Source organism: Bradysia coprophila, unplaced genomic scaffold, assembly GCF_014529535.1.
Source record: "Bradysia coprophila strain Holo2 unplaced genomic scaffold, BU_Bcop_v1 contig_324, whole genome shotgun sequence".
Taxonomy (NCBI): domain Eukaryota; kingdom Metazoa; phylum Arthropoda; class Insecta; order Diptera; family Sciaridae; genus Bradysia; species Bradysia coprophila.
This window is the reverse complement of record NW_023503584.1, coordinates 2,868,709-2,896,314: the sequence shown is the minus strand read 5'-3', so window position 1 is coordinate 2,896,314 and position 27,606 is coordinate 2,868,709. Positions and strand designations below refer to the sequence as shown.

Sequence of the window (27,606 nt, the reverse complement as noted above, 5' to 3'; positions counted from 1 at the left end):
ATTTTTTCGCACACGACGTCTTGTCGACCTCGGCTTCGCCTCGGTTCGACAATCGACATCTAGTGCGAAAAATACCTTCATACCTACCTTGGTAGATAAATAACTATATCGGTTCCCGCGAAAGAAAACAAAAATTGACGAAATACATTATTTATGAAGGCACAGATGAAAAGTGTTCAGAAGACAATTACGAGAACAATATTCGTTTTTTTTGCATTTCAAGTCATTTTATGACTTGTATAGTTCTTCAATGTTATTTTTACATTCACGTATACGCCTGAGCATTTTCGTATGAAATTCGTCAACCAGGTAATTAGGTCAACACTTTGCAATTTCGCTAAAACAACTACGCATTATTACGATGAGCGACACTACAGCAAAGTTCCAGATAATACTCAAAAAATAATAATATTAATTTCAATAACACTATTGAATAATGAACTTGGAACACAATCTGAATAAATTTATTGTAATAATGTTAACAAACAGACATCATAAGCGAATATAATATATTCAAGATCAATACTATTATCTAACCCAGCCAATTTAATGATAAAATACATTTTGTAATACTTAAACGATAAGCCAATTAAATAGTGCAGCTGAGTATGTATAGAGATAGACGACGATTGTATGAAGTGAAAATTGTTCAATTGTTAATTCTATTTGGATGTTATTTAATCTATATATGGAAATTATGTCATCTGATGAACATTTTCCATATCGACATTATTATGCATTATGTATACCAGTAATGCCCTTGTTAAACTGTATAAAGAATGCAAATTTTTCCGGAAAAAATTAGTTTGTAGTTTGCTAAAATTGTAACATCTGTATACAGAGAACACACGGTGTTTTTCCATCACTCATCGATTCGCGGGTCATTGGAGGTGGATGAAATAAAGTATGTGTTTTTATCATAGCCAGTCCCAGGCCAGTGGTGATAAATTTCTTTAATCGTCCGTTGAGAAAGTTGAGTTCACAGTACAATGAACTAGCTGATGGAGTACATTTTCGAAAAAATCAAAAAAATTGAAAATTTACTCTAATGGTTACAACCAGAGGCAGTGAAATTTCAGCATAAATTTGCTTCAGCTGTTTTCAGCTGATCAACACAAACAATCAAAACTGTTTATACGTCTTATACGATACCACTACATGCGCGTGCGTGTAGCAGCTTCAGACCGTATAAATAAGTATAAAACAGTTTTGATTTTCTATGTGTGGCTCTGACTGTGAACAAGTAACTGTTGAACAGCACTGTAACAAATATGATAAACTTGGTCTAGCTAGAAGAAGAATCATCGCACTTGAGCGTTATTTGGTAGGGTGAAAACTAAAAGCATGCAAATTTCTTTGAGTCTAGCACATTGTATAACTGCAACATGCAACATATCAATTCTTAGTACACAAAAAATTGTCTTCATGGAGGCGCCAACAGAAACTTTAAGCGCCACTGCCTTCGTGATTATAGATTGAAATGACTCTCGTACTGAAAACTTAAACCTTTAATCGATGTTTATACAATTCAGTGATGATATTTGTAACTTACGCCCCCTGTGTGCAATGTCGTATGAACGTATTTTATCGCACTAGTGTGATAAAGGATTTGCAAGTGGTTTTATCGCACTAGTGGGATAAAAGCCACGTGGTACTGAAGTCACACTAAGATTATCTTCGGTATTTATTCGATTTTCTTCATTGCATAAAACGTTGTATGCCAATCCGAGGCGAAGCCGATTCTTATTACATAAATAACTGTTATGCTACTAGAACTGTAAAATGGAGACGAAGAACCTAACTTACGACATCAACAACGAGAATACCATTTTACAGTTAGTGTAGCATAAATAGTTTTATATATCGAGCGTCTGAAAGTTGGCTTGCTCTACCGTAAAGTGCGCTTTACAGTAGAGAAATATATAAACTTTTAAATTGTCAGGTATACATAAAGGGTCTCGCACTCCAGTGTAAATGGTACTCTATTGATAGTACTAAACGGGACAGTGTTTTTTGCCACTGTAAAAAAATAGTACTGTATTTGACAGCTGTCACTTGAAGCACTTTTGCTTGAAGAGCGTTGATTGATTGATTTATAAAATCAACGCACTTCAAGCATGAGTGGTACTCTAAATACTCTGAGTCTTAACAGTGTGTCACATAACTGTAAAACACTATAAAAATATTTTCATGTAAAATAGAGTACTTTCTGCAGCTGACCACTATGATCACTTTTGCTTGAAGGGCGTTGATGAAATGCAAATAAAATTTCTTCGAACTTAAATTGTTCGATTTTAAATGGAAATTCTGACAAAAATAATTTTTTCGTGTTTTTATTTACAAAGTGAAACGTTACCTCGATAAGACGATTTGTTTTATGTAATCACACAAGTAGTTAATTCTCTTCACAGCGGTAATGTGTAAACAAAACCACAAGCTTGTGTCGTAAAAAAATTAAATGTTTCGAAACAATGGAAACATTTTCGTCCTTTGCAAATTTAAACACACTTGAAGCAAAGCACGCCGTTTGTCTTCGCATTGACATTTTTTTTTTTCGAAATTAATTTTATTTAACAATTGAAATTATATCACCGCACTTCCATTATCCAATTTATCATAAAATAATTGAATTTTTAATTCAGAAATATATCTCGCAACAAACGAAATGTATAACACAACCATACGTGATGAATGGAGTAAAGCACACCAAACAAAGTTGTTAGCCTACAAAAACATGTACACAAAAATTTATTAATCAAAAGAATCATTACCTTGATGGTAAGTATGAAATTAAAATATAAATCACCTCCAATGTAAATAAATTTTTCAATTTTCAATTTTATAAGACGAAATTTGCATATATGCGAGCATACACCATCGATAAACGTAATTCTAATTGATATCCAGCTCATCAATGAATTATCAGAAATTGCTAATAAAATCTTAGTTAATTGACACTTGAATTAAAATGCTATCTGGTTAAAGATGTCACATAACCATATTCAGTACATTGTAGGAATATCTATTTTTTTGTCATATCGTCATGTGCCAAATTTAATTGAAAGAAAAAAAAAATCGTTAAAATCGATCGTAAAACAATGACTTCATAAACTATAAAATTTTGATTAGAAATTCTTTAAATTTTAAATTATTCGGCTAACCTTGTAAACTAACTTCTATTAGCCCATTCAAAAAAAAAAAAACGCAGAGCTTCTGATAAGATTTGGTGAAGTGATTTTCGATTTCGTCCACTTGAATTTCTTAACCTTATCAATCAATTGACTGATATTTAAATAGTTTTTAGATGTCTCGTCGCGATACCGCGATAATAAAAGTGATCGAAAGTGATGCATCTCACATAAATAACAAAGCGAATCATTAATTTCAAATAGTTTTGCAATAAAATTTACGATCGGAAAAAAATTCGGTAATTTTTTGCTTAATTGAATTTGGTTTTTGTCGATGAATGATCTAAGTGTTAAAAATTGAACGGAGAATTTGAATTGAATGATGGCGCCTAAAATTTTGTTACATAAAAAGTTGAGGTTCTTGTCGGTGTTGTTTGTTTTAAATTTTTTTAATTAAATAAAATTCGAAATCGCAAAAACTTAGATGTTATAAGTAGCGTTAATTAATTGAAATGAATTAAAATTAATTGAATAGAAATTGAATTAAATATGGGACCGACGAAGGTTAATGCCAAAAAACTTTGTGAAATCTAACGACTCTTTTGTCTCCGTCGATCTTTATTTAAACAAACGATTAATTTCTGGAAATAAATTATTAATTCAACATTCATACCCGCCAGATTTGGTCTTATAAATTACAGTCAGAGCATCTGACTCAGAGGGAGTGAAATTTCACCATGAAGTTGCTTCCAAAGTTCAGAACCTTGGTTGCTTCAGCTTCAGCCATGCGCGTCTAACAGTTTCAACCATTAAACACGTTTGGATTGTATGCGTGGATCAGGTGAAAACAGCTGAAGGAAACTCATGCTGAAAATTCTGACTGTACACAAACAAACGTTTTATTTGAACCTACAAATTGTTATCATCGCAAATGTTGAATAAAAGTGAAGGATTGTATAATTTAGTGTAGGAAACAGTAACAGAATGCGAAGAACGTGGTACTTTTACACACAGTGGCACCAGACTCAATTCTATACAAAGACCAAATGACTTTTAACAAAAAAGTGATGCAAATTAATGCAAATGTGCGACAAAGATTAAAGAAAAAGTTTCATTAAAGTGGAAAGAACCACCGTTTCTCTGTTGGTGTTTCTCCATATTTTCTGATCAAATATTTAAAATTTGATTTCAGTCAAAATTGCCAAACGCCTGCGCATTAGAAGCACATATCGATAGGTATCATAGAAGTCTATGTATCAAGTTGCACAAGATTGCTTTATTCAGCACTGGTGTGATGAAAGAACGTTAATTATACAGGGAGACACAGTATACACCACACAGTCGCTGCAATTAGCAATCACCCTAGACAAAAAGAAAATGATTCCACAACTTTCCCGCAGTGTACAAATCAGTTAAGCACACTCCTTCCACAATCCTTAAATTCTTTTTCAGAACAACTATCACTCCTTACTATTAAAGATCCGCTCTTCTTTCATTCTCCTTTTATTTTAAAACAGTGCTTCTACTCCTTCCCCTAATACATTTAAATGCGATCGTGTAATTTTATTACAGATATATTCACATCAGAGTGGAGAGTCAAGCCATATTTTTAATCGGCTTGGGGTGTAGATGACGTTGTAGACATTAATCGGTTAAGCCACGGCTTGGGGTGTAGATGACGTTGTAGACATTACCACGGTGGGGCTGAACGAATTTTAAATAAACATGTCCACTTCCATTACGAGTGTCTGCAAGCTTACTCTCTACTGTACGGCAAAACATGCAAGAGGTATATTTGTAATTTCAAACATTTGAATAAATTAATTGAAAAACACAAAAAAAATGGTTCACTACAAAAGGAAGGAGTAAAAAGGGTGTGCATTTTTTAAATGAATTTTGTGACAACATTTTTTTTCCGTTTTTTTCTTCTAATTAATCAATAAATTTGAATGCTTTCAATTAGCTACAGTCTCGCCTCGTACCTGATAATTTTCCAACTACAATCCTTCATTATGTTAGTCACATTGAAATTACCAATTTCAGTAAGGTAATTTTTTAAACTTTGCAAATCGATGTTTCTTGTTTAACAATTTTTTTTTAAACAAATTTAATTTTCCTTTTTGAATGTGTAATTAAACCTTGTGATTTAATTTAGAAAACAATTAGCTCACACACCCATTACATTGTTTATCGATGATATACGGTTGATAGATAAAAAATGGACATAACAAACATTTCACATTAATAATTTACATGCGCTTGCCGTTAAGAATGGTAATTGATTTTAGACAATGCGAATTCTACAAAATTTATTCATCTCAGAGTAACAAGCTCAAACACATTTGAGATTGAGTGAATCCATTATTTCCCTTCTCTTGATTTTGAATTCCCCATGTTCCGCCACTTACAATGAAACAAACAACAATTGCCATCCAATACATTCGGAGACTACAAGTCCTTAGTCTGGAAATTTTTTATTTTGCAAAGTGTGAGAGTTCCGAAGGCAATGAAACAAGACAGGACGTCAGTTGTAAAATAACTTATATCACTATAGCACGGGAAATGGAGTTTTCACTATCATCTGATCGAAGCGATAACAAGCGATGATCTGTGTTGCATGTGTCCGTATATAGTACAATTCATATTTAGACTTATGATGAAGTAAAAGATTTGATCTGTCGACAATACTTCGATCAATAGAAGTACTAGATTCGATAAGTATTCCAATTTCAGATGGTGTGTCAGTTAAGAGATGTACACCAATTGTACGATTTTTCAACAACAAAAAATGGTTCGTACGAAATCCTTCTCGCCCCCTGTCCAAAATGTTGTGCGTAATTTATGTATACACAACACAGCCCCTTATCTGACAAATGTTAATCACCAATTTTCCGCTTATAATGACTTTTGACTCAGACGCTGCGATAAGACAACAAATTAGTGAAATAACATTTTGCAGAGTTAGATGATGCATGATTAGCGCTCTCATTCTCAAATTATTTTAGCTGACTAATCGAACAGCAAGATGCCAATCTGTACTAAAAAAAATGTAGTTTTTGATCATTGTAAACGCTACAGTCCATACGATCAGAGCTTTGTTTACTGAAGTAAACGCTAATCGAATTACTAGACGTTTATTTGGGGGGGAGGTTGTAATATGATCAACAGATGGTATTACTTAGAAGGAATAAACAATTTTGATAACAAAAGAGATAAATGACAAGCTTAGGATAACGCAGTTATGGAAAAGACCGATGTTTGTTTCTAACAGATTGTATATAGTATGCAGTCAGTACTTCGTTACAATTTTAGATTGTAAAATCGGTTGAATTTGATTACGAATTTCAGCATTTCCACGGATAAATCTGTTATATCAAGTTGGCGTATACGAACTGCTAATTCCCCTGTCCATCTACTTCAACAATTCCATCCTCACAAATGCCACACATTCAATACGCAGACATCAATCATTACACTCTTGACATACTACCAGCAATTATTATTAATTTCTCAAATGTTTTTCGTCTTCTTTTACAATGGCTTGTCATATCATATCATATCAACATATATAATTACACAATAAAAATGGGTATATTCATGAAACCTATCAATTACCTATACAACAGTTACCTCATACATTTGTATATATCTCATCCACAAAATCTTTATGCCTAATGGCAATTCTGTCTTGAAAAAATCTCAACTCGAAATCTTCCTCCGTTTCCTCTACTTTTATCTTTTGAAATGAGTATATCATTTTGATACGCTCGCATTTTGTAGCATATCATCCATGAAATATGTTTTTATGTTGTATATTAATAACGATAGAAATTGTGTCTTATCGATAGCGCAGTTTAGTCGTCGCAAATGAATTGAAAAAAAAAATGGAATTGTCGTAGTTTGTACAGTTACTAATCCATGACTGAGAAAAATAAAACGCGCAGATAGGAAATTGATAAAAAACAATGTATCTATTGAACAGACACTCATCATATTTAAAAGCGATTACAATGTTGAATGGATCCAGTAAAATAGCATTGAACCAAAATTTATCGCTCAACATAATTACGATAGCACATACCACTAATTGGAATCAAAATATTTTCACGCAGTTTTAATGTAAACATTTGAATTAACTCATAACAGTGGCCTTCATATTTGATTTGTGGATATGAGACAGTTTATAACCTGGCAGCCGAATAATAAAAAAAAGTTTCAACCTAATACTAACCTAACGGTCTGATGAACACATTAATTATTATAATGTTTCCCCATTGCTCTTGCACATCTTTCAAATTTGCCTAAAAAACATGACTTTTTTATGATACTTACAAATATGCAGGAATTTAAATTGATTTAAATTGATCTCTGTTTGCTCTTAAATTTATCTCCATAACTTTTTGGAACATTAAATTTACATTCTTGATTATATCAGCAAATAAAAAAAAGTGTTGAGACTTAAAATTCTGCCATATTACATTCTGATTAAGTTTCATCAAGTAATATGAGATATAAATTTGTTGGATGGTGTGTTTGTTTTGAGTAGCTGATCTCCAGTTTCTATTGTGTTGTGCGATATGGTTTTTTTTTAGTTTCCATCTTATCATATAAAACACTGCGTTGTGATTTGATGATACATTTTAAATGGTTCAATTCTGGATTTGAGACATTTCTTATATCACGAAAGTCTAAATAGGAAGAATTCCATTTTAGCGCATCTCCGGATCCGCAGAAATTCTTACAGAAATCATAATTAAGTTAATTAAAGGCGTCTAATTCAAGAAAATTCTTATCCTTTCACAGACAGCAAGCCTATTATCAAAATATTGAATCTTTTACTTCTTTTGATCTAAATACTTGAACAAAATTGAAACGAAATCTAGTACTTCAATAATGTTATCATGTATTTTGTCGGCGGCGTGGCTAACACATGAACTAAAAAGTAATTTATCACATACGCGCGGTGTTCGGATGTCAAAATTACTTACCTAGAAGTTTAATTCAAAAATTACACTTCAGGTCTATGTTGTTGTCTCGTTTTCGCTTATGTGATAAAATAGAGTACACACTTGTCACTATCAGTCTCGGCAAGCCTCGACTTCTTCGTGACAAGTGTGTAATATATATTAATGTTGTCAGTATGCAAGTTACCACACCAGACGACATTTAAAAGGGTATATTTCAGTCAAAACGATGCCTTATTGAAAAATCAAATATCTAGTTCATCTGTTCGTCGTTTAGGACAAAAAAAGGCGATGAGCTATGTGAATGTTCTCTTATTGTAGGACTTCAACTAAAGAATTAGAAGATAATGTACGAGACACTAATGAAAAACGTTTTCTCCGAGGGAAGTAGTAGATTCGATTATATTGGCAATTTACTAATGCAACTGCACCGCCCCAAACTTGTTAATCACAGAATTGTCTAAGAGATTTGTATTTTGTCTTGTGTGATCGCCTTTGACTCGAATTGCAAAAGACACACTCATTGAAATAAAAAATCTCCAAAGCAATACGTAGTCTACCAATGTTATTAAGAGGAACGGATGAAATTATTTAGTTTAATCGATTCGGTATTTTATGCAGACTATTTTTGGGTAAATTTGCTTACATTTTACTAGATTTTCCCAAGTCAGAGCTTGAATGAGAATCAATTTTTCATTTTTCTGTCAGGTCAAGCCTTGCAATTTAACAATTAATTGCAATAAATTTCCGTATTTACATCGTGCTTACTTCTATGCCCCAATAAAATCATTAGCTCTGATTACGGTAGATAACATTTCGGTTTCAGAATACCTTTCCATTTATAGCGCTGATAACACGATACTAATTAATGCAAAGAATGAATCCTACTAAATTGTGAGCACGTCGTTTGTATAATTGGACGAAATAAAAGGTGCGAACAGATTGTTGATCAAACAAATCGATAGTGAACCCAATGATCGTAAAATGAAAACGATTTGTTCGTCGATTATTGTCAAAATTAATGAAAAGATACGACGGCACCACAGAGAGAGATGAGACACTGTGTCTTGAAAGATTATGAACATAAATACGACCAAAGACATTTTGCTATCCATTAGTGAATACAGAACGAGAACAGGTTTTTGTTTACGATAGTTTTTTTTTGGACAGTGCAAGTTGAATATTTATTTGCATTTCAGCGCTAAGACGTTTCAATGTCTATTAGAACCGATTTAATTTGATGTGTGGTGGTTGCTCAAAATTCCGATGGAATGTATTTACTATGCGCCGACCGACTGAAAAATAAATTGATTGACTGACGTAATTTAGTGTGAACTTTTTATAAATACATTTTCCAATTTCTAAATGGCCCCAAAATTGCGATTATTCTATAACCTACTTCAGATAATCATTTTAAAACAGCTTTTTGCTTTCATCAAAAATTCTTTTCAATTTATTTTTACTCAAAATAAACACAACCCGTCGTCGCTCTATTGATCTTCAAACAGTGTACATATGATTAACATCATACATTATACAATAAATAGCAGTGACCTTCATCAATAGAATGGAAAAAATTCTATTATTAATAGAATATTGATAATTGAATTGTTCGGCACATATATATATACTATTATAACCTCAATTATCACATTTTCGATATATAAATTTCTGCCACCTGATTTTTCTCTCTCTTCAAATCTTGTGTCTGGGTCTAATTCGATAATGTTGGATAAAAGCATGTCTGCAATGGTGTGACTTAAACTTATCAATTATTAGCGTGTTCTCGCTTATTTATATCCTTGTTTTTCTGTCTGCTATATTTACGTCAGACCTGTAAAATTGTAGGGGGCGGCTGAAAATGTTAGAGCCGAGATAGATAAACTTAGTTTTCGATGAAAATTGCAAAAAAGAAATCATAACATTATTGAAAAACTTTGGCGAAGGCGGCTGGAGCGAAATGTGTTCTTTTTAAAATAAATTTTAAAAAGAAGTCATTGGACAGAGACAATGCCATATACTGCCTAAAGGAATTATGACCCGAAATTCATTGAAAAATTATATTGCACAGTGTACAATGCACACACCACTAACACGAAAACGTCAACTTTGCTTATTTTGACAGTTTTGACATTAAGAGTCCCAGTCTGTACACGAAGCTGTCACACACACACTCTATGATTTTTCATTTTAATTTGTCAGTTTGTTCTATTGAGAGGGCCCTTGGACAATGCTTTTGATTTCCTTAGGGTCGAAAATTGCTTATTACATTATTGGGAAAACAAGTGATTTGGTTTCGGAAATCAGAGCATGTAAAATCCATTAAAGAACTCGGTTTACAAATGAAAAGTCTCGCTTTCTTGTGCATATTGACCTCGGCTTCGCCTCGTATCAACAAACTTCACACGAAAATTGAACTTTTCAACTTTTCATGCCTTAAATAACCAGAGTTATACTCGAGAGGTGACATACCTTCTAATGCTAATCAGCACCCAAAAATGACAGCAGCACACATTTTTTAAGAGTGTAAATCTATATTATTAACATACTAGGGCTTTGAAGATAATAGTTAGAGGGAGAAATGCATTTTTAGACGATAGAAGTGTAAATTGTTACTCGTGAGTCTAAAAATTCATTTGTCATCGAGTTGCATAAAATTTTGTTATACATTTCCGTCGCATAACGTCCACTTTCTCATGCATTTATTTCGTGGTATATTGATGTACTTCTTAGCAATATCGACAAAAAGGATTTACATTGAAATGCTCCACGAAAAAGTGAGTGTTCGACGAAATTGTCACACTCTCTTCGCTCGTTTGACATCTAAATTGTTATTTCTCAATAAAGGCAAGAGCGGCTCACATGTCTGTTCCACATTACGTTGTTTGCGCAAAGTTCCGCAAACTTCCTAATTCTGTATTAATCCAAACTATTTTAAGCGATTATAGGTTCGAAAAGCATCTAAAACCACTTAAATAATTAGATGGAGTGTTCTAACAATGGGTGTTGTGTTATTTTTTTTCCACATATAATCTGAATAGACAACCGCATATCTTGTTGACTTTCAAAATGTTAAATAAATATTCAATTTTGTCGATATATTATCCGTATTATGTATGCACTAAAAAAATTGCCTATTTATAACGAAATGAGTCATTGAATGCAACTTAATATATTTCGTTTTTAATTTTAAATTTTTTTCTTGCGAATGTTAAATACTATGATGAAGATTAATAATGGTAATCGGAATTTAATTTGCTGATTTAATTGACGGTCTGTACGTGTTAACGTGTTGTTGTTTTTTCTGTGCTTCTGTCTGTTCAGAAACTGAAGAGGTTGTTATTAAATATACAACATTGGTTATCGTAACACTGTCAACTTAATCAATCGATTGTCCAAACAAATTAAGCAGAAATAATAAACATTTATGCACTTGCGCCACACTCTAGAACATTTGTTTTGTTTAAAAACGTTTAGAATAAAACAAGTCAATTGATTAACAAAGTTTTTTTTACGCGAAGGAATTCTACGCTTTTGTTCGTTATAGTCTAGTCACTGTCATGATTGTTCATTTCTATTAATAGTTCACTGTAAAAAGTGAGGTGGTAAAGAGTTACTCTAACCATTCATTCATCAAATTAGATCTGAATGACATCACTATGCTCCCGAATTACCGTACCCCTAACCTTTGCATTTTTTTGTAATGTAGAACACAGGGCCATGAAAGCTAAAACTTTTTTGTGACACCATCTATGCTGAGCTGTTTCTTTAAAATTCAACGACTCAGGGATTCTAAAGAGGTTATGTTGAATTACGTCCCTGTTTGGAAGCCAAGTGTGAGGACTGCAGCACCGAAGACGAGGGCTACAATCACCAAGGCAAAATACAAAGTTGCAAACAACGACGTAAGTTATTTTACTTACTAAGTCCCGGGAAGTGAGTTTTAACGCTCATGTCAATGAAGGAATTACTCATTCCCCAGGGTGAGTAAAATTTTTTGAGGACTTTTTCAGCAGTAGCTGATTACTTATGGATGCCGTTTTATAAGACCTAAAGTAACGAACTATTTTGAATTTTAAAGAATTTTTGTGAAATTTTTGAATTTTAATTCCTTAAAAAAGGCCTTGTCAGGGTAGAGTGTCTTTCATACAACTTTTGATCTAGATTGGCAATGATCGATTATATGCTAAGATATCAAAGTCTCATCTGTTGATTATGATCATTCATCTATTCTTTGAATCTATAAGGACATAAGGACTGATTAAACTGGCATTGTTAGACGAACATGTTCTAATGTTAGAATATTGGTTTGGCAAAACGCACGACCAAATTTCTATCTCAATTATTAACACACCAGATTGTTAATGCGACAAACTATTTAAAACAATAAAAAAAATTATCTCAAAAATCAGACAACAGTCAACAATTAAATATACAATAAAAGAGCAATTATAATGAATTCATTGTTACATTTTAATGAAGCAACCACCTCTGCGGTTTTTGAATACATATAAATTTCATTCATTATAAATAAACTGTACAAAACGGGTCCTTCATAAAATGATGATGAAATGAATGACACGAAGTGGAGTGCTGTGCAAAATTTCAATTAAAAAATGACGAAGCTATTAGGACCAAATTTTGTTCTTTTGATTATCATTTTACATAATTATCCAAAACTGTCTATGAATGCAGCATGTAATTTAGACTCGAATTGAGACAATAATCTTTTATGAACTCTAAAAAAAGCCATAACTTTAATTAGCAAAGACATTAAATTGATCCATAAAATCTTCGAAATTTTCGCACGCATTCTTTTTCATTCTATTTTATTCCTCGACTGTATATAAGTTACATAGGTATGTGAATGTAGCTTTGCATCGGTTCAGCAAAATTTTTAATCTCTTTTTCAACGGTACTACGTATAGGTCATATTGCACTATACTGAAGAAAAAGCTCATAAAATTTTTGGAGTTTTTTTTTAACTAAGTTTAAAATTCTTTCAAAATAAATGTTCGTAGTTTAACTTAACGGTTGTTTGGAGATTTTTTTAATAAATATCAGGGCATATTATCATTGCCGTTTTAAATCCAAAATATTACTCAAAATTCTTACAAATTCCTCAATTTGAGGAATCCTTGTTCTTTCGGGTACCAGTCTTCCTTCTAAGAGGGGGTTCGATTCCTGTGTCACCCATTTTTAGACCCGTACGAAGTACTGGGGTCTTATAGGTTTACGCATACGTTTGTAACACGTCGAATTGGACTCCCTGAGTAAGGGGAAACCTATTGTGGTTGTCTAGAGATGCCAAATCCGCGAAAAAACGAGCCATCAGAACAGTCGGAGCGTTTGCTGCGACTGAGCCCCGTACAAACCCGTATATCTATTGCGTACGTGACCCTAGTGCGTCTGTCACCCTACTTTGACCGTAAGCCTATGCGCCGGTTAAAGTAGTTAAAGTAAAATTATTATGTAATGTGTACATCTTAGAAATTGCGCATAGCGCAATTACGAAGCCCCGTACGACGTTCCTTTCAAATAAATAAAAAATTTCAAGTAGCCCTAAAATTTTAATTTATTGAGTATAAATACACATAGGGCCTAGTATCGGCCTCAGTCCTAGGATCCAAATCTATTTTTTTTTCAACTACATTCTATTCGGCCTTTGATTACCTTCCAAATGAAACAAAAAATACGAAAAACGGATGAAATTTGCTCGAGTTATATGTAAAATACACATAGGGCCCTAGTAGCGGCCTTAGTCCGAGGACCCAAATTTAATTTTTTTTCAACAACATTCTATTCGGCCTTTGATTACCTTCCAAATGAAACAAAAAATACGAAAAACGGATGAAATTTGCTCGAGTTATATGTAAAATACACATAGGGCCCTAGTAGCGGCCTTAGTCCGAGGACCCAAATTTAATTTTTTTTCAACAACATTCTATTCGGCCTTTGATTACCTTCCAAATGAAACAAAAATTACGAAAAACGGATGAAATTTGCTCGAGTTATATGTAAAATACACATAGGGCCCCAGTAACGGCCTTAGTCCAAGGACCCAAATTTAATTTTTTTTTCACCAACATTCTATTCGGTGTTCGATTATCTTTCAAATGAAACAAAAATTACGAAAAACGGATGAAATTTACTCGAGTTGTATGTAAAATACGCATAGGGCCCTAGTAGCGGCCTTAGTCCGAGGACCCAAATTTTTTTTTTATATACAACATTCTATTCGGCCTTCGATTACCTTCCAAATGACACAAAAATTACGAAAAACGAATGAAATTTGCTCGAGTTATATGTAAAATACACATAGGGCCCTAGTAACGGCCTTAGTCCAAGGACCCAAATTTAATTTTTTTTTCACCAACATTCTATTCGGTGTTCGATTATCTTTCAAATGAAACAAAAATTACGAAAAACGGATGAAATTTACTCGAGTTGTATGTAAAATACGCATAGGGCCCTAGTAGCGGCCTTAGTCCGAGGACCCAAATTTAATTTTTTTTATACAACATTCTATTCGGCCTTTGATTACCTTTAAAATGACACAAAAATTACGAAAAACGGATGAAATTTGCTCGAGTTCTATGTAAAATACACATAGGGCCCTAGTAGCTTTTCACTTCTAAGGCCCTAATTCACGGTCCACTCACCCGATTTTAAAAAACTTTTTTTTCCTGGATTGGTATTGACAATACCTATCATTTGCCGTGTCATTTACATTTCCATTGTTTATTTTGCCATAAATATCACCAAAAGACCTTAAATCACTTAGGTGGCCCTAACTCACGAAGGGCCGACCCGAATATGCCCATCTTCGAACTTAGCCTCACTATTTTGACTATCTTTCAGGGAAAAAAAAAAATTTTGAAATCGGATTTGATTTACTCAAGATATTGACGTGACGGACAGACGGACAGACGGACAGACGGACAGACGGACAGATGGACAGACGGACAGACGGACAGACGGACAGACGGACAGACGGCCCAAATTTTTATTGCTGATTCGTCATCTATGAACATAGGCAAACACTTTGCCCTTACCGTCTGCTTCGAATTCCATCAATTACACACGGCATCGTAATCCTATAAGCCCCTTCGTACTTCGTACGGGGCTAAAAATGTCCGTCTGTCCGTCTGTCCGTCTGTCCGTCTGTCTGTCCGTCTGTCCGTCTGTCCGTCTGTCTGTCTGCACGATAACTTGAGTAAAACGCATCCGATTTTGAAAATTCTTTTTTTTCCCGTTTGGTAATGTCAAAAGACAGGCTAAGTTCGAAGACGAGTGATTTTGGATCGACCCCTCCCGAGCTGTGGCCCAATAAGTGCTTTACGGTTTTTCGAAGATATCTCCGGACATTTAAACGTTAAACTTGTAAGTGATACGTCAAATAAAAGGTATTTACAATACCGATCGACAAAAAAAAAGTTTATGTAAATCGGATGACCGACTCGTGAGTTAGACCCCTTGGTGTGGAACAGGCACAGGGCGGCAAGCAGTTTTTGCTTGTAGGTCGGCCACATTTGAACATATTTCGTCTGTTTTAGCTTTATTAGATAGGTATTGACCGTACTAATCAGGGAAAAAAAATTTATGAAATTATGTTCTCCGGAGCGTGAGCTAGGTCTCTTGGAGTGAGCTCTTATCTGGCTACTCGGAAGTACAGTGAACGTGGAGTATTTTGTCAATATCTCGAGTAAATTTTGACCGAATTTTATGATTTTTTTTTGTTTGAAAGGTATTAACGAATGTAAAGCGTCGGTACTATTTTCGGTTTCCTAACAAAATGGCTGCCGGCGGCCATATTGGATTTTATTAAAAGTGATATAAAGTGGGAAAAATGATGCTTAGAGAGTTTCTGTTAACATGGAAATAATTTGTTATGTGTGTTATATTGAGCTATATACAGGCATATAGAGCTATATAATAGCATATTCCTCTGTGAAATGTTTATTTATAGTGAAATATAGTTAAATATAGCGTTATATAGCTGTTTAAATAGGAATTTATGAAATTTGACTTCGTACGGGGCTGTCTATATTGCCTCCGGCAAATTAATTGTATATGAAAACAAGGCAAAGAGTGGATAATGTAAGTGATTTAAAAGGAAGAATAGTTTTTCAGCAGAGAAGAAAATGAAGTAAGAGAAATGAAGAGTTTCACATTAAAGGCTTTTGATACGAATAGGTGTTTCGTACGGGTCGGCGTTAGCTATGTTTTTTAGAATTTTTCTAGCAATTATATCGGATTGATAGCGTCCCAAAGTTCACTCAAAATTCATAATTTGAGTAGTTGCAGTGTGTTTGGTGGCTGCAACGATGAACATACTGAATGACTCGTATGACGTAGCCCAAGTAAGATGAATTCCTCAGAAAGTATCGAGTACACTTGCATACTTCGAGGCGTGGTCCAGACTGTACTTGACTGTTATTGGCCGTAAAAGGCTCTTAAACAAACAAATAAAATCAAATTCTTGTTCGAGAGAATTGAGATGCCGTTTATATGAACAGCTATTACAGATTTGGGTCAGAAAATACATTCGAAAGAATCTTTTTACTTTCAACACATGAGGTTCTAGAACTAGTATCGGTTCGGGTTGAAAGTCTTTATTGTTTAAAAAAATGTGTTTTAGCGAGTATCAATAAAAGTACTGAATGCCCTTTAGTATTTAAGAATTAAAAATATAATTTGTGCGCTACAGACACACTACTTCGCCTCATTTACAGCAAATCTTAGAAATATTTACTCTGCAACAACGCAACCTACTTTCCATTTGTAATTTCCATATAAATTAACAGAAACAATTATGCAGCATTCATAACACAGTGAACCCTGTAGTCATCTGTTAGAATATGTAGAAAAAAAACATCCATGACAGCTTTTCTATTTCTTAATGAATCGCGTCACAAATCTATTAATTTCAAGATTATATTGAGTGCTTAATTATTCCGCGTACAAAAAACAACTTCCATCCATAATAGCGACAATAAATAACGATGAAATCATGCAATTCGAGCGAGATTTGTGAGTTTATCATTTATCAGAGGTGTGAAAAATATTTTCGTGTAGCGTCATCATCCACTCGACGCGAAGACAATAGAGTAAAATGTAGGAAATTTTTCTTCTTCTTTAAAATTGAACTGAATCAGCGGATGATTCGGTCATAAGCTAAAATGGATCGGCCAAGGATATTTATCTTGCACCGAATGAATGTTATTTTTTGGTTGTATTTTTAGCAGAAATATTTATTTAAACTCTCTGCATGCATGCAAAAACTATTTTCGGTTTGTATAGAAGCGAATCCAAAAAAAAATTCCTAGCTGAGATAATTTTTCAACGCATACAGAACCGAAGAAATTGGTGCAAACCAACTGTTTGTGGTAATGAACCAATTGTTTTGTTTTTCTTGATATTTACATCGTTCAAGGAACATTATATCGCATTTATAAATTTACAATGAAGAGTCGAATAAATTTAATTAATAGATATTGTTTTGGTACTCACCGTCAATACTGTCCTTCGAATATTTGTATTTTTATCAAATATTTTAAACCGGAGATGAATAATTCGATTCAGCGATTTTGGCGTCTTTAAACAATTCGATTTATTATTAATTCACGTTGTTTTATCACCTTAAGATTTAATCAAATTCACATGAATTTCGAGTGATATGACCGGGCATAGAGTGTGCTGTTAGAATTTATTGCGATGTGCTTTTTCGGCTAATCAGTATAGGTATACGAATATAAATTTTACCAATATGACAACTTTATACGTTTAATGGGACATTAAAAAAGATTAACTTGACCGTAACATTGTTATATGAGTGTATGCGAGGTTAATATATTTGTTTTCTTGTTTTGTGTTATATGCAGAAGCTGTTTTTATTGTCGGAGATGTTTTCTGTATACAAAAAAAGGTTCTAAAAATCAAACTGTGTTTAAGTTGTCTCAAGTGTGACGCGAGGAAAAGGAAGGTAAAATTGAGGTCGCTCTGTTTTAGAGTCGATCATTGTTCTACATTTCAAAGGTATAAACCATCAGGTATATTTTTGAGGTCTCCATCACCCATTCTAAAATGATTTCGAAAAATCGTTTTTTTTTTGTCGCTGATGTTCTAATTTGATTGGCTAATTTTAATGATGTGCAAAATCGGTTAAATCGTTCCGAAGATATTCGAGAAAATAGGTTTTTAATCAGAAAATGTAACATAACTCCAAAGAAAAAGGTTGAAAAAAAGTCAATCGCTGCACTAGCGAAGATGTTGTCTTTCTTTAATAGAGAGATCCAGACGTAGAACGATGATAAATTGAGTGTGTCGGTGCGAAATGATGTCTAACCAGTCAGATACAGTAACCGTCAGTTAAATTTAAACAGGAATTTACTTCAGCTGTTTTTTAGCTGGTCCCATACAAACGCAACTAATCGAACGTTTTTATACAAATTTACCAATGCCACGCGTGTAACTATTTCACCCGTACAGACTTTTGTTGGTTGAGTGAATCAACTGAAAAACAGCTGAAGCAAACTCCTGTCTATATTTCACTGACGTCGACTGTTCAAATTAAACATTTTTAAATTCGTTCAACTTCCTCATTTTGAAAAAAATCTGGATGTGAATGTGACGGCTGAAATATACACTAGATATAATGCTGTGGGTGTGGAGCTAATATGTACTAATATGGACACAAAACAGGACTTTCTACGATTTCTTTTCTTGATGAAATTTTCTAAAAATATTAATTACTAATGGCTGCAAGGCATGTTTCCGTTCCAGACACCTGCAAAGCATAAACAAATATTTTTTTTTGCTTTGATAGTGCCTTTGTACTGAATTCTTAAAAAACCAACACGGACCTAACTTACCAAAAACTTACTGGTCTGCATAAAAATTAATGGTGGAAATTCTAAACTCAAATTTAAAAAGCGTAAAATAAACATTTTCTCCGTTGCCCAACATAATATTCGATTTACAAAATCCTAGATTACGCATAACAAAATTCTTCTCTGATTTCATCAGGTTCAAACGGTTACACGTTCTTGTATTTATAATATACCTCGTATAATGTTGCACAATTTTGATTTTTCATTTATAAAACGAACAAACAATAAATTCATTGTCGATCGTCAGTCGTTAACGCGATTAAAGCAGATTAAGTGTTTGTTTATCGAAAACTTGGGAAGTTGGAAATTTCTACACAGAAAGTGCACGGGTATTTACGATAATTTCTAATATTATAAGAAAATTGATTCCAATAACTTCTCGAATGTATAAATGTTATGGTTGGGGATATTCGTATCATTTCGATATCGCTTACTGTGTGATGATGGTTGGATATGTAAGAAATTTAATTGAAATTGATTTTATCAATGGAATGGAAAACGTAAGCGAAATTGTTTTACAAATGGAATGAAGTAATTAGAGTATCAAATGGGGAATGTCTGAATAAATTTTGTAGCGAAAATAAAATGTGCACAAATTTCGTTTGAAATTCCAGATTGTTTTCCTGCTTTGAAGCTCATGGAGAATATTTAATATAAAAACGCCTACATAATCTGGTAACGACAACAAAAATAAACAATGAGCAAAGTCATCTTATATACAACAAAACAAATGTTTAAGTAAATGAAGTAATAGATTTAAAGTTTAGTCTGAGTTGGAAAAGCGTTGATCAGATCAAGTAATAGATTCGGTAGCTATTTAAATGGCGTATGTGCTTGTCGACCAGCGCCTATTTTTAGGAATTCCATAAATTTCTTAAAAAATTCAGTAATTTAGACATTTAAAAAATTATAATTTTTTAAAAAGAATTTTTAGTGATGCAATTCCTAAAAATAGACTTTTATGTAGACTCTGAAAGGTTATGATATAAGTTCCTTTAGGAAGCCCTGGAAGACGTTTTACAGAAACTCCCTAAAGATACTATAGTTTCGAGAGTTTTATTTAGATATGGGAGAAATGGGCATTGCCTGTGTTGGATTTGCACATTTAAGGATCTTGAAAACATTTCTGAGACCAGAAAATCTGAATTTCTAAGTCACTCCGTGTTTTTCTATTCGTTTTTTCATTCCAAACCTGGTAAATTTTGCATGTTCTCTTTTTTCATGAGTGAAGCATTTCTAAAATAGGTACAATTGCACTTAAATTTCAAGAAAAATATAAAATTGTAACTCGATACAGAGAAAACAAATACGAAGAACTTATCACCAGTCACAGTTTGCATCAACAATTTTCAATTTAGCGTAGTCGTTGCTTTTATCAGATGTGAATATCGTTAGCAAAACCGAAAATAGATGTAGTCATAACGCCCGTGTGAATTTCAAACGTGTATGCCTGTGTATGCCTTCGAATAATCTCAACAAATAGAACGAAAGTTATATTCTTTCAATCAATTAAAAAAAATGAAATGATAAAAAAAAACTTCAATTTCAACAATAAACAACTGATAAGGAAAGCGCCGATATTACAATTTCACAATAATTGTATTCGTCGCTATAATAAATTCCGTTCCATCGCAGATTTAAACCAAATAAATTCTTTAAGCCACCGAAACAGTCACATATCACAAGCCGAAACTAATGTCGTATTTGATCAAAATTATGACACTCAAAAATATAATTATTTAGCAAAATTTCGAATATTAAAATTTAACAAAACTACCGGAAAGAAATTTTTTTATGTGCGAAAATTTGCTACCTCAACAAGTTATCACTTCTTGAATACACACACCTCATATATTGAGAGACAAAATTTTAATGCAGAGAGGACTTCACAGGAGCACAGTGTTATAGCTTTGATGTTCTTGGTTCAACTGATTGAGTATATTCAAACAGTCAGCAACGAAACACTTATTGTACAAAAAAAAAATCGCGCTTTTGACTTCAAAACCCATCAACACAATGCTAGATATATATGTTTACAATATATATACTTGTGTACATATATACACAATGTTACGTACAACCAAACCAAATAATCAACATTCAGCTATCTGTTAACTGAATTCTATGAGTACGCGAGAGAGTATATATTGAGGTGTCAATTCGGTTGCAACACATTGTTGTATGATATATATAAATAGCTTTATAGACAGACAATTTTCATTGTTTGACATGATACAATTAAACATTTAAACGAATGAAATGGAAATTTGTTTAGAAAATGTTTGAAATGGAAAATCAAATTGATCTTCAAGAGTGTGCGACTATAATCACTTGCACTAAACGAAGTTTTAGAAGAAGGTGAAAGCGTTACAGCCATAAAATAAAATATTACCCAGACTACCTGTATAAAACACAGTGTACTATTATACTGACTCATATTACTCTGGTTAACCTAGTTGGTGACTTTATCGGTTTTCTTCATTTTCTACAATTTTCTCCAATTTTCTCCAATTTTCTCCAGTTTGTTTTTTACAATAAGTGACCCGAACAAATTCATTGCAAAAACTTTCTTAGAATTTCATCCAGCCAAAGTGATCTCGAAAATATAATTGTTCCCTTTGATCTGTATACTTACAGCCAGCTTTTATTTCGATAAATTCAAAAAACAATTTTCTCAACGTCTTTTTCTATTTGGAAAATTATGATGTCATGCGACATCTATGGATTGACCGCAAAACAAAGATCAGAAGTTCATGACAAAGTTTGAAGTTGCATTATGCGTAGTGCGGCTCAGAACCAATCTACGTAAAAAGTTTTTCAAGGTTTAAGACTTCACTTTTCTATTCAAGTTTCGTTTGGTTTGTTACCCATTTTTTATCTTACGTAAATGTTTATCTTACCTGCTGACACTAAATGAGTGGTATGTGGAATGAGAACCTGGTGATATGCAGAAAGTTCAGAGAAAATTCTGAAATCACATAAAAAGATCGATTAATTTTCCAACAAATGACGATAGTAAATTTTGTTCTTGCCTACCCATATTTATTTAAACAAGTGAGAACTCAAAATTACAATGTCTCTAAACAATTTACGTAATAGTAGATTACAGCAGAGCCTATGTAAATGAGTAATATGTGTGCGATGTTTGGAGAGACGAAGGCACACAAGGGAAAATACAAAGTTTCAAACTATTACCTAGGTTATTTTACTCCCTACTCCCCGGCAGGGCCGTAGCTAGACAAGATTTTCAGGGCGGGCTCAAGCCCTTAGATTGAAACTTTATAAAAAGCTTTACGTTTATTGTGCAGAAGTAGATGTTAAAACGATTGCCGTAATTTATTATACTATTTTTGTTTGTGTTTACTAAAACTAGATTGTGTAAAGTATTAGTTAGTTGTGACAACGCGAGCGGAGCGAGCGAATTTTTTTCAGTAATAATGATAGAGACAATTTCAAATTTCATTTGATTTCTTTTGGATGACCATTTGATGCCGACTTCGCTATTGCAACAACGCCCTTTCATATTTTAAAAATTTAAGAAATGGCCATCCCCTTAAGAAAGACTCAAAGAATTGACTACAAAAAAAATTAGATTTCGAAAACGTACTGCCTTTTTAAAATCCATGCTTGTATGTTAAATGTAGTTCAAAATTATAAATAATAAGAGTGATGTCTTTTAGTATAACTTTTGAAGTCACTGCTTCATAAAAAAAAAATTACTTCCAGCCAAAAGTTGTACTCTTCTCGACTCTTCTTTGAACTTTGTTAAGGGTTGAAGAAACTAAGGAAACACAAATTTCTCTGAATAGCTTCGATTTGTTCCAAACAAGAAACTACAGGCTGATCTAAAATTTTTACTTTTTGTCAGTGATCTTGAAGTCAGAAAGCTGAGGAAATATTTTAAATCAAGAACATGAAATTTTTGAGAAAAAACTTCCAAAAATTTTCTAGCGGTGCAGCCGTCTCAACTTGTCTATGAAAACCGCTGCCATGATCCGATATCTTTAGAAGCTTATCAGGTTTTAGTAGTTCAAGAACGAATGCTTTTTTTATGAGAAAGCAAATCGTACAGAAAAGCTGTTCAATGTCATTAACAAATTCATGTAGCTACACTGAGGTTACTTGATGACGACCATTTAAAATTCAAAATGCGAAAAATGTAGCTACTGAGCCAAGTGAATGCTGAACATCTTTTATGACCTTCAGCTTTCAGCGCAGATCAGACCTAAAGCATTCATTTTTGACCTGAATTTACCCGATTCCGAGCCCTCAAACCTTGATCAGGATTTAGATGAACAAAAGTACTTGATGACTCAAAAATGAAAAATTTCAAAAATTTCGTGTTTAAACAACTAAACAAGTTTTTGTCTCAACACGTCCATCAAAGGTAATTCGGAATTAGGATAGATTGAAGGAGAAAACGCTTTGAGCATCTTGAATGTTTTTCATACAGCGTCCTGCATTAAAACTCAAAATTGTTTTAAGTCTCTACTATGTAAATAGCCGCGCAGCGAGACTTTTTTTATGAACTTAGAAGATATACACAGCAAATGAACAAACAGAATTAGGTTGATAAATACATAAGGCATATGAGAGACATCAACTTCAATCGATATGTCTTTAAGTTAACAGAATTTCCAGATGAACTCTAGAAGCTCCAGAAGCTCGCAAGATTTCAGGGCGGGCTCAGCCCGCCTAAGCCCATTAGTAGCTACGGCCCTGCTCCCCGGGGAATGAGTTTTAACGCTTATGTCAATTAAGTGATGAATCATTTACAGGGAGGCAAGTGAGGAAACTTTGTAACTTCATTATTTGTTGTTTTTGCTACGTTAGCCAGAAACCATTGGCTGTTGCCAAAGATGACACAGCCAATGTTCTGAGACAGAACCTTCGCTGTGTACTCAATTTTAAAATATTTTTGATAATCATGTGAGTCATTGATTGCGAACATTTATTTTTCTAAAATTTACAGGAAAAATTAAGAACAGATATGCTGACATTCCAGATAAACAGATCACCATTCATAATACGTATTATCAGCAATAATGGATAAGACGTTGGCAATTTTCTTACATATTCAAAACATAGTCACTCATTTCTACATTCTACATCTTAAGTCAATAACAAGACGAATTCATAAATATACTTTCATCATCAATTGGAATCAGTTGTGAAAAGCATAATTCTGTGAGTTTAATTAAGCGACAAGATCAAGACCTTTCATACAACTATATTTTACAACTGAAATGAAGACATAAATTGATGAATGAGATGACTACACGAACCGTAGAAAATTTCGAATTTAAATGTTATTGTTCTGTTAACAATAATATACCCGAATAAATGAGGAAGTAAAACTACACGTGGTGCAAGAGAATCACTTAATTGGATAAAATAACAAATGAATGCACATGTTTACCAACACCGACCGTGTGTGTGATCTGAATCGGCTCTCTTTCTCTTTGCCATTCTCTCCGGAGATTCGAATCCCTATAAGAAATCCAGTGGCGTTGTTGGTGCTGATTTATTTATGTTCATTGAGATGTTAATATTGAGTTCCCTCTTTTTCGATCAAGCCAACAGTTTACTATGAAATGTTTACAAATTCTCTTTTATACAGACCTAGCATTCATAGCGTTGTTGTTGTGTATAAAAGAGACGTGAGTGTATTCAGTTTGTAATGATTTCGTTCATCTCTGGTTATTATTTTTTGAATTTTTATTCTACATAAACATATCGTCATCGCAAGCATAAGGTATTAACTCTGCGCTGTAGTAGTATCTTTTGAGCCGTCGTCTAGTGAATATCGTTTTTCATTTAGGTGTTGCACATGGCCAAAGTCAATATATAATATGCAAAGACCACAGCAAAGTTGAAGTTTTATTTTTTTCTTCTGTATTCTCAATTATAAAGATGGCGTCAAGTGATATTTTAAGTCATTTGCTCAATAGAAAACGCCTTTGAACGAGTGCAATGAATTTTTTTTTTTGGGGGGAATCATGTGTTGTATACAGTGCTGTGGGGTTGTTTTTGATATCGTAATTAAGCGTATTGATTTTATGACATGATGGTGAAATGGTTTATGACAATTTGTACGGCTAACAGTGAGTGTATAAGTGAAAAAGTGAAATTTGGTAAACAGATTTAGCCGTGCGTGAACTTTTTGTTGTTGTTGTGGCTGCTGTTGCATATGTTGCATTTTGTGCGCATCCGGAATCAATTTTACAAATAAGACAGCATGGATATCGAATCTGACGAGTCGGAACGATGGGAGGATTTTTTTGGTAAGTCAATTTTGACGACAATTTTAAATAATAATTTTTGTTGATATTTTGAGGATTGAATCTTATATTGAATCGTCGCCTTCTATTTCTGTAATACCTCACACCACGACTCTGAGATGTTATGGAGGTTTAAAGTGAATCTAAATGTAAATAAAACACAGATTTCCAATGGTTTTGATATCGATTCTATTAATTTTTTCTCTTTTACCTGCCCACTACACAACTGGGTAATATCAATAAAAATCCTATAAATAATTCTTTGATTGAGTTTACTATTTATACAACATTCCCATTTGAATTTTACAACTGTTCGTATCGTATCACATGAAAAGAGAATCGGAAAAAAAAGTTTTCCAACTTAAACCGACTCATATGAATATATTATACAGTTTTGTCACCACATGCGATGTAATTGATATTTTTATCGTCGCTGTAACCCGATAAATGTATTCATGTGATATTATAAATTTCAATATTAAGTCTTTCGATTAGTCGAGGAAGAAAAAAAAAACTTTTTTTTCTTCGTTTTATCTGTCTTCGTTAAAGTGCAAGACTTTTCCCTCGTTAAGATCGGTCATTTTTATGTCCATAGTAAAATATGGCAAGAACTTGAATCATCTGTTCAATTCCTTATTTCATTCACATTGAAACTCAGCGACAATTCCTATTAAATTATTCATTCAACCAGTCCAACTGTAAAAAAAACCTTTTCCAGTAGCTATCGGTTACATTGACTTCTCTCTCGCAGATTGTTTAACACTTCTTGGCTATGCTAATGTCGTCAGTTTAGAATTTGCAAATTTATTTTTATTCCTAATGATAAAAGTGATTTGTCATCGCTGAACATTTTCTATTTTAGAATCCATTTGTTGTTGTAAGAGTTTGATAAAACGTTTGAACCTCCGTTTGGACACATGCGACTCGTTTGATAAAAATAATATAAATTTAACGATGTGAAGGATCTGACGGTCAAGAATGTTTCACGATAAAAGGTTGAATGTAACATAGGGTACACTATCTACAAATTGAAATTGCGATAGTTTTTGATTAATGTCTGTCTGGTGGGACTTAGTATTACTGGCTTAAACATTATCCATTGAAAAATCGTTGTAACCAGGGAATTTCGAAATTTGAGTACTTTTTTATGAGAGTTTGTGGCATGAATTTTCATTCTTTGTAATGGTTTAGAAAGAAAATGAATGGTTTGCTAGTAAACCTTTGAACTTTGAAACGAATAAGAAAAAGAAGAGTTAAGACAGCTCCGAAGTCCACTCAAGTTTAAGCCTTTCCGTTTTAAACACGAACCAGTGTTGTCAATAGTTTTACTACTTTTTTTGCGTTGTGAACGTCAACTGTTGGAGATGACACACAACTTTTTTTCAATCCAACAGATTTGACTGACAATTTGTTTTTTACAAAGCACGACCCTTTAAAGACCTAATTTTGTCAGCCTCCAAAAACTTGCCTGAGGCCCTTTGGAGCTGCGAATAATATAAGTATATGTTAGGTGGTCTTAAGCAGTATCGACTTTTCGATCAAAAAGCTTTCCTAAAACTGTAGAAAATCAAATCTGTAGGTCTGCCATTTCGCAATTTTCTCATGAGCGACTGTACGTTTCGAAGTTCAGACAAACCTACAAATAAATCGATGCATTTTGTGGGCATACCTTAGGATAAGTTTTTGCTTAGAGACTCGTTTTACGTCGGTTAAAAATAACTTGTCAAAACTTCTACTCTTCATAGACTGTTACAATTGGTAAAATAATAAAATCCGCTAACCCGGAAATTCGATGGATCTCGATCTAGTACAATGATTTTAGTGTTCCATTTTTTCCACAAATACTTTGTATGTTACAATTTGTCGTATCGTGAAATATTCACATTTCGAACGAAACTCGTCCATCGTTTTAGTATCGTAGTGGAGGTCTGTTTACGACTATTGCTCCAATAAAATTGTCGTTTCAACAGTATACTCATGAAAGATATGATTTCGCTACAAAACTTTCAGCGAATCCATTCTCGCATCGAAAATACTTATTTTATAACCAACGCGAGGGTAAGAGGGTTGTGTAGCATGTATCATCTCGCATGGGTACAATTTTAATACTGTTTCAAAGGGGCGAAAATTAGAGAAAATCAGAACTGAGCATAGTTGTGAGAAATAATCCATTTAACAGCAACATCCTCTTAATGTACCAACAATCGCATCCTTTGTTCAACTTTTCTGGTGTATTCGATTTCAATTGCTGGCTCCCTTTCACTGTACTAAATGGAAATTGAATCGGTAAACTTCCTAAAAATTCACAAAACCGAAATCTGTTTCCGTTCGTTTCCGGAGA

At 33.4% G+C, this 27,606-nt stretch overlaps 2 protein-coding genes and 1 long non-coding RNA gene across 6 annotated transcripts in view; 2 read left to right on the top strand and 1 right to left on the bottom strand.

Annotated features, from left to right (window-relative positions):
• Window positions 1-20,966, bottom strand: part of LOC119079503 (uncharacterized peptidase C1-like protein F26E4.3) — a 40,888-nt gene extending 19,922 nt beyond the window's left edge. Inside the window, exons 1-2 of one of the 4 annotated variants that reach the window (XM_037187452.1) lie at window positions 20,831-20,966; window positions 17,606-17,689 (exon numbers count right to left, since the gene is read on the bottom strand). The gene's annotated coding sequence lies outside the window, so the exon portion shown is untranslated. Of the gene's footprint in view, window positions 1-17,605; window positions 17,734-20,797 lie in introns of all 4 variants that reach the window. The other 3 variants (XM_037187455.1, XM_037187454.1, XM_037187456.1) reach the window with 3 other exon arrangements.
• LOC119079559 lies at window positions 1,531-13,167 on the top strand. Its single transcript, XR_005088185.1, has 3 exons — window positions 1,531-1,715; window positions 12,684-12,687; window positions 13,157-13,167. It is a non-coding gene; the product is annotated as an uncharacterized LOC119079559 (long non-coding RNA).
• A 3,769-nt stretch (window positions 20,967-24,735) lies between the features above and the next one.
• Window positions 24,736-27,606, top strand: part of LOC119079460 — a 36,455-nt gene continuing 33,584 nt past the window's right edge. Inside the window, exon 1 of the mRNA XM_037187387.1 lies at window positions 24,736-25,268. Within this exon, the coding sequence (XP_037043282.1) occupies window positions 25,223-25,268 (46 nt within the window). The 5' untranslated portion in view covers window positions 24,736-25,222. The remainder of the gene's footprint in view (window positions 25,269-27,606) is intronic.